At 45.6% G+C, this 14,021-nt stretch overlaps 1 protein-coding gene across 3 annotated transcripts in view; it reads right to left on the bottom strand.

Moving 5' to 3' along the window:
- Positions 1–3,865: 3,865 nt before the first annotated feature.
- EVC (EvC ciliary complex subunit 1) overlaps positions 3,866–14,021 on the bottom strand; it is a 126,093-nt gene continuing 115,937 nt past the window's right edge. For all 3 annotated transcript variants that reach the window (XM_059721571.1, XM_059721570.1, XM_019479559.2), the window contains exons 18-21: positions 9,981–10,107; positions 9,348–9,441; positions 7,007–7,118; positions 3,866–4,156 (exon numbers count right to left, since the gene is read on the bottom strand). In XM_059721571.1, coding sequence (XP_059577554.1) covers positions 4,072–4,156; positions 7,007–7,118; positions 9,348–9,441; positions 9,981–10,107 — 418 coding nt within the window. In that variant the 3' untranslated portion in view covers positions 3,866–4,071. The remainder of the gene's footprint in view (positions 4,157–7,006; positions 7,119–9,347; positions 9,442–9,980; positions 10,108–14,021) is intronic.

Here is a 14,021-nt window from a genome sequence, read left to right on the forward strand (position 1 = left end):
TTTGTCTTCTTCCAGTCTTCAGGTACTTCCCCTGAGCACCATGAGTTTTCAAATATTTTTTGCCAGTGGTTGGGCTGTGACACCTCTCAGCTCCTTGAGTACTCTAGGGTGTAAGCTGTCAGGACCAGCTGACTTGAAGGTGTTCAGCCTCTCAAGGTGTTCCTTTACAAGGTCTACACTGATGCTGAGTATAAATATGCCCTCACCCTGGTCGGCCCGCATCATGCTAGGCAGGGTGGTCCCTTTGGGTTGATGAAAGACTGGCGCAAAGTACCCATTAAGCAGGTTGGCTTTTTCCTGGGTGTCGGTTATCAGCTGTCCTATTTGGTTCAGCAGGGGTCCAATGTTACCCTTGCTTATTTTCTGACTCCCTACATATCTGAAAAAGGACTTTTTATTATCCTTGATATGAGAAGCCAGATGGAGTTCTGTTGCAGCCTTGGCTTTCTTGGTCCGCTCCCTGCAGCCACGGACCAGTGCTGTGTACTCCTCCTTGGTGGTTATTCCAGCCTTCTATCCTTTATAAGTCTCTCTTTTTAGGCATAGGAGGTCCTCAAGTTCCCTGCTGAGCCAAGGGGGTTGCTGTGCCCTTTTGCTACCCTTCCTCCGAGATGGGATGGACAACGCTTGTGCTGTTAGGATCACTCCCTTGAGGAGCAACCACTCCTCTTAGACTCCTCTTCCTGTCGTCATGGTCCCTTAGAGCCTTGACAATGAGCCTCTTGAGCTTGTCAAAGTCAGCTTTCCTGAAGTCGAGGACTTCTGCATTGCTGACTGACTTACCAGCTTTGCAATGGATAGTAAAGGTGATCAGCTCGTGGTCACTATCACCCAGCTTCCCTTCGATTCTTAGGTCATTGACTAAGTCATCCCCTTTGGCCAGTACCAGGTCCAGCAACACTTTACCTCCTGTCAGCCCATAGATTTCTTGAGTCAAGTAGAGCTCATTCACGCACGCGAGGAAGCTTTGCGACCGATCGGATTTGGCCAAGTGCTCTTCCCATGAGATGTCCGGGTAGTTAGTCTCCCATGACAAGAATGCACCAAGAGTGTGCAGCCTCAGCCAGGTTGACGGGCCATGTGTGTGATTTTTTTTTTGCTGGGTCTGGACAGCTTTCTCTTTTGTTAATTACCTAGGTCATTACAAAACTGTGCTCCTTGTCCAAACATCTGAGCATAGTGTTGTGATTTCATCTGATGGTTGAACACATTTACATTTTATATTTAAAAACAAGAGGCCCTAGTATTCATTTCTGTGTGTCACCTGGTCAGAGGCACTTGTTTACTGTATCTTGTTATAAAAGTAGAAATATTTCCCTCCTCAAGAGCTGGTTCCATGGTGTGTAATACTGGCTATGGAGGCCCTTGGGGAAGCAGAGTGATACTGACACTATGGGATATGACCCAAAGCTAACGCTAGAGCAATAGGACACTGTCCCCTTCTTTGACAAAGGGCCATGGATAAGGCAGAAAAGATTTGTACCTTCCTCTCTTCACTAAAGTGATGGGCCATGGTGGCTGATTTAAGAGTCTCTGCACTGCACCTTTTTTGGCCTGCACAAATACTGGGTTTAGGATGGTAAGAGCTTACCTCTTGTATCCATATGCAAGGCACAGGCATCACACAGCTGAGAAACGTTTTGGTTTTTTTTTTAGTGAGGGATTATAGAACTGAATAGATGACATAAATAAAAAGAAATAAGTATAAGTGAGTACAGTAATCTGGGAGACCAGGTGAAAGCAATGGTTTACAAGAAAATGCTCATGTCCAAGAGTTTGAGCATCAACAAAAGAACATGCCTTGGATCTGCAGGGGACTCTTCAGAGAATGTGGATGCCCCAACACCTACTCCTAGGGTGGACATTAGGTTCTTTGCAAGCACGGAGGCCTGCTATGGCTGCATGCCTCCAGCAATTGCAGCCACAAACAGGTCTATAGGGTTTGTCAGACTCTATCACTTTCAAAGCAGGCAATCCCATTCCCTTTTTGCTTGGGCTTCTCTCTTACTCCATCTTTACTCCCAGGCGGTCACATTTCCACTCCTCCTCCCATTCTGTGAGGCAACTAAAGTCTTCACTCTACTGCCGTTGTTCCTGGATGACAGTGGAGTATGGTTTGGGGGTTGGAGGTGAGAAGTGGACCCACATAAAAGTCCTGTTTCTATCTCTGTTTCAATGCTGTGACATAAACCCATTTCTAGGTCACCTGACAAGCTTCTGAAAAAGCAGTTTGAATTTAAAAAGTCCTTTGGAGTACACTACAAGACTGACTGGGGTGGTGCCCACAAAGAAGTCTTGTGCCTATTTCTGTTTCTTCTTTTTGTGGGCCAGGGAGAGTGGCTATGGGAGGTGGACAAAAAGGCTGCACAAAAACATTCCTTGGTCCAAAGTTACTCAGTTTCCTGTTGGTCAAGTGACAATGCAGATAGCTTTAAAAAAATTGAGCCCAACTTAATATAGTCATCATCATGTTTTCTGCTCTTAAGGAGAATGAAGAGTAGCTGGGATGGGACAGGATGATATCCTGAGTCAGGGTTCATGTTAGCGTGCTTCAAACTTATGAATTTTCCTGAGATGTGTGGTATCACCACTAGCATCAAAAGCTCGCTGAGTGCAACAGGCTGCAGGTAGTTCCAACAAAAGGGGCCTATCTGTGTTTTTATGGAAGGTGGGAGGGAGGAATCCAAGGTGGTAGATGTTGGAGCACAGCAGGACAACCTTTTCAACTTTATTACTTGATTCTGTTCCTGCAACAATCCAACCCAGCAACTACAAATTGCACTTATATTCATATATACTAGACATCCTCTTTGGAATCCCCTTTTTTCTCCTCATTGTATAAGAATTGCTGCTGTGAGGGCCCTGCACTTTCCAAGATGGTGCCACCAAGCACTTCTTTGACTTCATTTCCCTTCTCTGATTCCCTACACTTTCAAGCAAAGCAGAAGGCTAAAAGGTCAAATCTTGAACTGTGAGAGGTTCAGGGCTCATGGTATCTACTAGCATCTCCTTGCAGTCCTTCTAATGGGGGATATCTGGTGAGAGTAGCCTTGGACCTGGGATTTTTGTCTTGGGCCTCCATGTATGCTTATTTTATCTGACAAGTTGGTGAAACTGCTTCTAGGACTGCTTCCACCACTTTAAGGCTTTGTGAAGTTTGCCTGTGGATGTATTTGGAGCTTTGTCTAAAATTGTGTTCTTGGGAATACTCCTTCCACATAGTGATTAGGACCCTACCATGCTTGGTGGGCCAGGTGGCTGCCCAGCCACTTGCCATCTGGTGTTGTACTTACAACCTCCAGTTACGGTGTGGCTTGACCTCAGAGGGAGCCCCAAGGCAAGCCCTAAAGCTGTGCTGTGGCCTGACTTCAGGGGATAATAGCGTAGTTGGTAGATAGCCAATGCTCAAGGACACTAAGATAGCAGGATTACTGTGGGAGAGTTTGCCCCAGTGAACAGTGAGGGCTTTAGTATCCTGCATAACATGCAAAGCAACTGGTTACTTGCTCAAGAGCCTTCTCTATTTTACTTTGTAAAATGTCATTAGATTTCTATTTCCTTCTAGGATATCCGTAGCAGTCAGACATTTACAATCAATTTCCAGTGGTATCCCTCTGATTTCCAGACATGCTGAGCAAGCAAAGCTGCCAACTTCAAGATGAAGTGCATAAGGTCACCTCCTCTCATGTAGGGTATAATTTATTTGGACAACTGGCCTCAAGGCTTGATTTTTTTTCCAGAAAAATTCAGTGACAGCTGCAAGTGGTCAGGACTTTTGCTATTATGTTCCTACTATTTAACAGTACTTCCTAACAATGTCTATTGTTAATTAATACTGCTTGTAATAGATTATCACATAAATGAGTTTCTCTTTATTTACATACTTTATTTCCATACTGCAAGATACATTGTTGTTTCTGCTTTTTATTGCTTTACCATTGTGAAATAAGACGTAATGACTTTTGATAAGGTTCTTCTTTGTTCCCTAGGGAGCTGATTCAGTAAGTATATTTTATAATTCAGATGTTCAGAAATATGCTTTGGGACTCCATGTTCTAGGTCAGAGACAGTTCAGAAGCCTGTGTTCACTGCATGTTGCACCTTTTTTTCAGCATCTTTTGAGTTTTTGCCTTCATGTTGACTCTGTGGCTTATTTCTGAAAACATAAAACCAAAAAACAAAAAGTTACAGATCTAGTTTTTCCATGGATGTAATTTCTTCCCATATAAATCTATCTTTATACTTAAAGGAAGGAGATTCCTGTTTGTACTTTCCCATTTCAACAGATGCTTATTCAAAGCCTGCAGGCTAATAAAGATACACTCCCTCTGCTCTGTCTTGTGGTTCTTCTCAGCGGGCGTGCCTACACAAGATGCTTAACTGTGCATTAATAGAGTTTACTGAGAAGTACTGAGAGTATGTCGACTCAAGGTATGTAATGGTGTAGTAGCGCTCGTGTAGATGCCTGACCAGGGACAAAATCTGCTCCCGGTCAGTCATCCAACAGGGGGCAGGAGATAGCTCCCTGCCTCTGGGAGCTGCCTGCTACTAGGGCAGGCTCCATCACAGGAGATTGGGTGGGGACTAAGTCCCCCTGCCCCGGCAGTAGGGAGCTCCAAGCCCCCTGCTCCACCACTGTGATTGGGGAGCCGAGGTCTGGGATACCCTCATCTCCCACCACCAGCTCCACAACCATGAGGCCAGTGATGGGAGACCCTTACTTCCCAGCGCAGGCTCTGTGACCACAGGGTCAGTGCTGGGATAGCCCTATTTTCCTGCTGGTGGGGGCAGGGGGCTTGGAGATGTGTGGGGAACAAGTTGGGGAGCTTGTTTCCCCCCCAGCTCTGCATTCATGAAGCTGGGCAGGGAACAAGCCTACCAGCCCGCCCTCCCCACCCCTGCTCCTTGCTCACAAAACTGGGTGGGGAACAACCCCCCAGCCTGTCCCCTCCCCACCCAGCTCCATGCTTGTGAAGCTGAGTGGGGAACAAACCCCCCAGCCTGTCTGTTTCCCCCCCTCCCCCATGAGCTCTGCACTCACAGAACTGGGCAGGGAACAAGCTACCCAGCCTCTGCCCAGCTGCATCCTGCAGACCAGGGGGGCACTGTGCCCACCCCAGCACCAGGCAGCCCCCCAGGGCCAGGAGACAGCTCTCTCCTGGCTCGCTGCTCCCTGCCAGCCCCTGGGCTAGCACCCAGGGGGAGCCTAGATCTCCCCCCGGTGGCAGCAGGGGCCTATTGCAGGGCTGCAGGAAACGGTGGAAAGAGCAACAAATTTGTTCCCTAGTCCTCACATGTGTAGAGGCCTGAAAGTGCTTACTCTAGAGTAGCCTACACCAGAGTAAACTTAGGCTGGATCAAATGCATTTGTAGATGTGACCAGTGTTATACGTCTACCTGTTGCTGGCTGTAGAAAAGAGCCTGTAAAAGTGCTGAGGGCATCAGGGAAAGCCTGAGGTTACCCAATGGATATATACTTTTACTCACAGTCTCTCTGTGGTTCTTGAGAACCAACTGTTCCCTCAGCTTGTCAGCCAGATTTTCTTTGTCCTCATCAAAGTCCTTATCAAAAAAGTCCTTATCAAAACTCCAGCAACCCAGCGGGTTGGTTTGATCTTTCCCTTTATAACGAGCTTGTGTGTTATCAGGTCTGAGGTAATTTCTTCTCTTTTAGTAGGATAAGCCAAATGAAACCTCTGTCATCAAAATTACTGTCAAATTCATCTTCCAAAGCACATGCCAGTAACGGGTCTTTCCTTTTAGTCATGAAATAAAGGGGGTGGCTGAAAGCTTAGAAACCATACACAGATTTACTCCAGATAAAATTCAGCATATCTCAACTGCCTTGGCTTACATCATCTGAGAACCTGGCCTCATGTGTTCCCACAGTGATACCCTGTGGACATACCAATATTGAACACAAACAACATACTACTTATTTTTACTTCAAGTACGCCGTTAAAGTTTTACAGACTATGGAGCCAGTTTTGAAGCTTAAACTTGTGAAGGGTGTTTGTGGGACATATCAGTTCTTTAAGAAAAGTATATTTACTTAATATTTACTTAATTCTAAGACAAGATTTTCCTCCCTATAACATGGGGGGAAAAGCCCGTTCTCTTGGACTTGAGTATGAGGCAGCAGGGGGGCAGGCAGTTGCTGCCTGCCAGCCCAGTGCCATCTCTACCCCTGCAGCTTCTGTGTTGCCTGCCTGACCCCCCCCCCACCCTTTGCAGTCTTGGGCACCCTTCACCCACTCTGTCTTACCTCTCCTTTCTCCCCATTTCTTCCCAAGACCCCCTGCAGCTTATCTTTGCTCTGCTTTGGCTCTGTTCCAGCCTGGGCATGAAGCATATCTGTGCCCCAGCCCCAGGTCCAGCCCCGTCTACTAGCAGCCATGGCAGGGGTGCAGCAGCTCTGCCATTGCTACCAGGTCAGAGCAGAGTTTGACCCTGATGGAGCAGAACAAGGGTAAGCAGCAGTGGAGGCGGTGGAGGGAGCATGGGGAGGAAGAAGAGGCAGGGTTGGCTGAGGCTGTGGGGGGAGGTAGGGACAAGAGTCAGGAGGCAAGGGGCAGGGTCAAGCTGTTTAACGCCCCCCTCCCCCCCCTTCTCCTGACACTGCCTGCTGTCTTCACATTGACTCCTTTACAGGCTACCCCCATGATCATTTCCCCCACTGCCTGCCCCTCAACTGCTTCCCCTATCACCTGCTCCCCAGCCATGGCTTTCCCCACTGCAGTGGTTCAGGGGATGAATTTAAGATGACCTTCTAATAATTAGGTTCTAGACATGGAAAACTGTAATAAATTTTCAATATATAGAATCTAAATATTGGTGGATCATTTTATATTCAGGGTCATCTTAGATTCAGGTAAGTATGGTAAATTAATGTAAATACTGTATTTTGTTTCTAGCATACGGGCACACTTTCCTGGAAAAAAATATTATGTCTGCCAAAAACCCATGCCTGTGAAAAAAGAGACATCAGTTTTAGCTGCTGCAGTACCTGAGTGATCCAGCATTCTGTCTATCAGGTGCCTGACCTTTTTCATGACAGTCAGCAGGGTCCTCTTTTTCCTGGGATTGAGCATTTTTCATTTTTATTTTAGATTTTTTTCCTGCAGTGGCATGGAAACATGATTTACAATCACAGTGGTAAGGGCTTGTCTGCTTTAGATTGAGCTACAGAACAAAGGACACTTATATTACCGACCCAAGAATGTCCATACCTGAAACTATCCCAGAACAGCCATTCCATGTCAAATACATATGCAAACTTAATCCAAAATAATTTAAACATCTACACAAGTCTTAATGCTTTGTAATTATGATGCATCATGTAGTTACCATGTCTTAATTTTCAGGTTTGCCAAAGGCTGATATATTTTTCAGTGTTGTAAAATGGCTACAACATAATTAGGTATTTTCTAAACAGATTAATTCTGTTAGCAAACAATTGGAAACACTTATTAACAACAACCAAACTGAAGAATAAAGGTAGGAGCGTTATCATTTCAAGGAAAATTACATGGGGTTTTATGGAAGAAGTTTCAAGATGAAGTAATGGATGCTAATGGCTCATTTTTGTAGTGTCCTCAACAGTGCCTTTAGTTTTGTACCCACAAGCAGAGCATAAGTAATGTTAGTATGTAGGGGGGGAAGGGATTTCAGGAACTGCCTAGGTGAGTGAGTTAAGAGCTCAAAATTACATTCACTTTTAATGGTACTTGTGTTCCTCCTAGCTCTGAGTTCTTTAAAATCTCGCCCTAGCTACTTCAGAGTGCCTGATATGTTGGTTCAGTAAGGTAATTAGTTTTACGCCTGATTGTTGCACACAATTAATTACACCTGCAGACTCAGCCTTTTGGCTCAGATGAAGTGTAGGGGGCATCAGATTCCCAAGACCTCTGGGCTTGGGCCTGCACGTAGGATGCCTGCCAATGGTCCTGAGAGTATGAAGTCCCAGGGTGAGAGTCTGGGATGGAGGATGCTTGCCAGCTGTAGCGCCATACGTGGTGTTTAGAATGATTGATTTCTGCCGGCTCAATCAATATGGATTTTGGAATGATTGAATTCTGCTCAATCAGTATGATTTGGAGCTGATTTAGCTAATTTGACTTGGAACGCAATATATAACAGAAAAGTTGGGCTCGAGAATTGATTGCAGACCTAAAACATGTCAAATGATACAAGGCCGACAAATTTGTCTGTCACCTGAAATACTGAACTAATTAAATATACCATTAACTCAGCTAAGTATGCCAAGCCTCCTATTACACTTACACTTAAGATTTTACTTTTTTTGAGGGACAAGGTAAGGAAGGAAGCTGACTTTTTTTCTTTTCCAACCTAGGGAGAAACCTAGGGAGAAAGCTGGGTTATTTGACTCTGATTCTTGTAAAACTTTGTTACCAAGCTGAGAGTGGATTCCTATGAGGTGTTTTAAAAGAGGATGCAGAAGGCGCAGAAGTGTAGTAGTTTTGGTTTGAAGAAATAAATCAAGGCCTCAGATTACTGAATACAATGTGGTCTAATGGACGGATACCTGAATTTGAGACTCAGGAAATCTGGGTTCTATTAGTAATTCTGTCACTGCCTTGAATGGTCTTAGAAACTGCTTCACTTCTGTCTTCCTTTTAAAGAAAAAAAATGGAGAACGATACTGATCTGCCAGATCTCCTTTGGAAAACACCCTGAGAGCAAGTGCTAAAATATTCTGTGTAAGGTGTGGTGGTATCATTTCGCAAGATGTATGTGAAACATGTAAAAATCATTTATTAACTTTTTACAAAGGAGGTCCTACTCGCTTGAGTTTACCTTTTTCTCTCTTCCTTGAAGAAACATGTGCTGGCTGCTTCTGCCACTTATTGTAATCTAGCAAATCAGTATAGCTATTCACCATTACTAAGGAATGGATAACTGGTTTTGGAAATCTTTCCCAGTTATGGGGAGAGTTTTAAAGGCACAAAAGAGTTAGAGCCTCAGTTTCCATTTATTTTCAGTGGTAGATGAGAACCTAACCATTCTTTTGATTCGTTTGAGAAGAATAAAGGAAGCTTCTATAATTGAAAACTATTTAAGCTCCTTTCAACAGAGGGACCCACAGGAGTATTTTAAATGCCTTTCCCCCCATTTTTGTCTTTGAGTGCAGAAGTGGGAATGTTAATCTGGGTAATGTATTCTGGTTTAAAAATCTGGTGCCCCACAACAAAACGGGTTAGAATCTTAGTTGGCTAACCATATTGCCTCTTTTTATGAGCCCAGTTTTAAAAATATTGTGCGTGTGTAATTAGCAAACGGTGTCATAAATGAACTTTTAAAGAACAAGCAAGCATCTTTGTACTCACCTGATTGAGTGGTCCTATTTAAAGGCTGCTTGTGAACTGGGAGGGGAACTCGGGCCAGTCCAGCTACCTCAGTGATAAAGTCCTGTTCTGCTTGCTGAACACAAAAGAGACAAATATTTAAAATAGAAGAACGCTACCAAGAATGGTATAGTTTGATTACAGACTCCATTCTCCTCTGCATGGGTGATGGAAAGGAAATGTATGCATTTAAAAGCATACGTAGTGACCATCTTTACTTCTGTGTATGAAAACATGTAACTATTAATAGGAAGACTGTTTTTTGCTATTGATTAAAAGAAGAAAATGTGTTGTGACGGAAGTCCTCACAATGAAGGAGCTGGTCTCTTTAGAATTTGCTCTGTAGGGAACCTGAGATGGAAAAATAAGACATTAATATAAAAAACTGTCACCAAATTTTTGTCTTTAGGTGAATCAGATTTAATTATAAGTTTCATTGATGTGGCTTTTGCAAACTTGCAAACCTACTTTACAGCCCATTTGAGCCAATGGGGTATCTTTCCATTGACTTCAGTACACTTTGGAAAAGGAGCTTGTCAGAAATTTTTGCTGCTGCGTATAAATGGAGTGGGATCAGGTCTTCAGATAGCCGTGTTTTGTTTTACCCTGCTTTACCTTTAGCTGGTTCTCAACCTCTGTTTCTAGATGATGCAATGCCAGCATCCTCTGCTTTAGAGACTTCAGTCGAGCCTGTTGCTGCATCTCAAACTGGGCCAAGAACTTTTTTTGCTGCAATAACATCCTGGTAAAGGGAATCAGAAAAGTTTGAATATGTAGTTTGTTTAGTTGAGATACATTGTTAGAGAAAAGATAAGACTAATAACATCATCCCGTGCAGTGATAAATGACCAGTCAGTATTGCTACAGCAACCTATTTTAATAGTCTCCATGATCAGTAAATGGAATCTCTGTATTTTTCTGTCTTCTAGTTAGGTTTATTTTTAACTCTAACCCTGTTGATACCTATGTTGCCTTGGATGGTCCTTTGGTGAGATTCAGATCACGTAGTGGACTGAGATTACAGCAGTGGCTCTCAATCTTTTTGGTCTTGAGGCACACCTCACTAGACTTGAAGGACACTTCCATAACTTTTGTGAATTGAGTGGCACCCATTTTCAAAAAATAATTTCTATATTACAGTGCTTGCCTCCTTGCAGAGGGGCTGGGCAGTGCAGCTGGGGAATCGCTTTGGCAGGAACAAGTCAGAGTCTGTGCTTATCTGCTTAGCTTATCTACTTATCTGCTCCCATATGTGGCACCCTTCAAAGGATCTGGCAGCACCCAGATTGTCTGGTTGACAATCACTGGTTACAGGCTGCAGCAGCACTATCCTACATTTGGTAGTTAATCTTCACATCAACTCTCTTGCCCATTTGCCAAGGAGACTAACTTTTCAAAGCACAGTGAAGACAGAAAAGAATTAGGAGCTTTAACTCAGCTAGCCCTCCTACTCTCCAGTGTGCATCATGATCTAGTAGGGATTACGGAGATTTAGTGGGACTCCTCACACAACTGGAGCATAGCTATAGAGGGCTACACCCTGCATAGAAGGGACTGGGTGGAGAAGAAAGGTGGGGGTATTGCGCCCTATGTGAAAGAGCAGTACACTTCTTTGGAGGTCGGCTCCCAAAATGGACAGTTTGAAACCCTCTGACTCAAGTGTTCATGGCAAGACAGACCTAACTGTACGTGTATACTACAGACCACCAAACCAAAGGGAGGAACTTGATCTGGAGTTTACCCAAGAATTGACTGAAGCTGCACGTGCATGTGACATGGTTGTCATGGACGATTTTAATTATCCAGACAGACGTTTCTTGGGAGGAACACTTGGCCAAGTTGGATTGGTCACAATCCTTCCTGACCTGTGTCAAGGATCTCTTACTGACTCAGGAGGTGCATGGGCCTACCAGAGGTGACGTGCTGCTAGACTTGGTCCTGGGCAAAGGAGACGACTTGGTGACCAGCTTAAATATAGAGGGAAGTCTGGGCAACAGCGACCATGAAACCATCATGTTCACTGTCTGACATAAGGCAGACAAGTCAGACAGTAGGACTGAAGTCTTGGACTTCAAAAATACAAATTCCAACAAGCTTAGGTCACTAGTAAGGCAAGTGCTGTAGGACCAGGGACCAAAGGCGAAAGGTGTGCATGAAGAGTGGTTGTTCCTTAAGGACACACTCCTTGAAGCGCAAAGGAAGTCCATTCCCATGCAGAGAAAAGGTAATAGAAGGGCTGGGAAGCCCTCTTGGCTAAACAGGGAAATCACAGTCCTCTTAAGAAAGAAGAAAGAGGCTTATAAACAATGTAAGCTCGGGGTGGGCCCCAAGGAGGACTATTCCACGATGGCCTGCATTTGCAGGGAGCAGATAAGACAGGCTAAAGCAGTGACCAAACTTAGATTAGCAACAGGAATCAAGGACAACAAGAAGTCCTTCTTTAGGTACACAGGGAACAGAAGGAAAACAAATGGGAGTGTGGGCCACAGCTGAGCAACTCAGGAGAGCTGGTTACCAGTACCCAGGAGAAAGCTGAACTCCTGAAAGAGAACAGCCTGAAGAAAGAGAGCACAGCCTGAAGAAAGAGAGCATTGGAAACCTGAAAGCCATGGGGAGACCAGCACTACAGAACAGGTAAGAAACAAGAAGGTAAGAAACAATGGGCCCCTTGGGACTCGGAGCGGGGGGGGCAGCAAAGGCACCAGTCGCAGGGCTCAAGTGCCTATATACTAATGCTAGGAGCATGGGGAACAAGCAGGATGAACTAGCGCTCCTGCTTGCACTAAACACCTATGACTTAGTGGGGCTAACAGAAACCTGGTGGGATTCATCCCACGACTGGGCGGTACATATTGAGGGCTATAGATTGTACAGAAAGGACAGGTCGGGGAAGAAAGGGGGGGGGGTTGCACTTTATGTCAGTGAGCAATATACATCAACCTTCATCAAGACAGAATCCAAGGTTGAGGAAGTAGAAGGATTGTGGGTTAGGCTACATGGGGGGCAGGGAGAAAGGGATTTGGTGGTAGGGGTCTGCTACAGACCCCCACACCAAGGGGAAGAAATAGATGCGGGGCTCCTGAGGAAACTCTCGGAGACCATAAAAGCTAAAGAGGCGGTAGTCATGGGGGACCTAAACTACCCGGACATCTGCTGGGAGACACAGACAGCAAGGTCCCATCGCTCATGCAGGTTTCTAACCTGTGTACAGGACCTCCACCTGACACAGTGATCACCTAATAATAGAATTCAACATAAGACGTCGAGTGGGTAAGGTAACTAGTAGGGTGAAAGTGGTAGACTTTAGGAAAGCTGATCTCAATGCACTCAGGCGATTAGTCAAGGACGCACTGCAGAGTAGGAGTTTTGAAGGGATGGGAGCCCAAGAAGGGTGGCTGTGCCTTAAGAAACAATCCTTCGGGCACAAAGCAAGACGATCCCCGAGCGAGGCAAAAGAGGGAAAGGGGCCGGAGGCTTCCATGGCTGACCAGAGAAATCCAGGGCAGCCTAAGGGCCAAAAGGGGAGCACATAAAAAGTGGAAACAAGGTGAGATCACTAAAGATGAATATACCTCCTCTGCTCGTGCTTGTAGGGAGGCAATTAGACGGGCCAAAGCTACCATGGAGCTGAGGATGGCAACCCAAGTAAAAGACAACAAGAAATTGTTTTTTAGATATATTGGGAGTAAAAGGAAGGCCCAGGGAGGAATAGGACCGCTGCTAAATGGGCAGAAACAATTGGTGACAGACAGGGGGGACAAGGCTGAACTCCTCAACGAGTTCTTTGCCTCAGTGTTCCTAAGCGAGGGACACGACAAGTCTCTCACTGGGGTTGTAGAGAGGCAGCAGCGAGGCGCCAGACTTCCATACGTAGATCCTGAGGTGGTGCAGAGTCACTTGGAAGAACTGGATGCCTTTAAGTCGGCAGGCCCGGATGAGCTCCATCTGAGGGTGCTGAAGGCACTGGCCGACATCATTGCAGAGCCACTGGCGGGAATATTCGAACGCTCGTGGCGCACGGGCCAAGTCCCGGAGGACTGGAAAAGGGCTAACGTGGTCCCCATTTTCAAAAAGGGGAGGAAGGAGGACCCGGGCAACTATAGGCCAGTCAGTCTCACCTCCATCCTTGGTAAAGTATTTGAAAAAATTATCAAGGCTCACATTTGTGAGAGCCCAGCAGGGCAAATTATGCTGAGGGAAAATCAGCACGGGTTTGTGGCGGGCAGATCATGCCTGACCAATCTAGTCTCTTTCTATGACCAGGTTATGAAATGCCTGGACACAGGAGGAGGGGTGGATGTCGTATACTTAGACTTCAGGAAGGCCTTCGATACGGTATCCCACCTCCTACTGGTGAACAAGTTAAGAGGCTGTGATGTGGATGACTACACAGTCCGGTGGGTGGCGAATTGGCTAGAGGGTCGCACCCAGAGAGTCGTGGTGGATGGGTCGGTCTCGACCTGGAAGGGTGTGGGCAGTGGGGTCCTGCAGGGTTCGGTCCTTGGACAGATACTTTTTAATGTCTTCATCAGTGACTTGGACGAGGGAATCAAATGTACTCTGTCCAAGTTTGCAGATGACACAAAGCTATGGGGAGAAGTGGACACGCCGGAGGGCAGGGAACAGCTGCAGGCAGACCTGGATAGGTTGCACAAG

Source organism: Alligator mississippiensis, chromosome 2 (assembly GCF_030867095.1).
Source record: "Alligator mississippiensis isolate rAllMis1 chromosome 2, rAllMis1, whole genome shotgun sequence".
NCBI lineage: Eukaryota > Metazoa > Chordata > Crocodylia > Alligatoridae > Alligator > Alligator mississippiensis.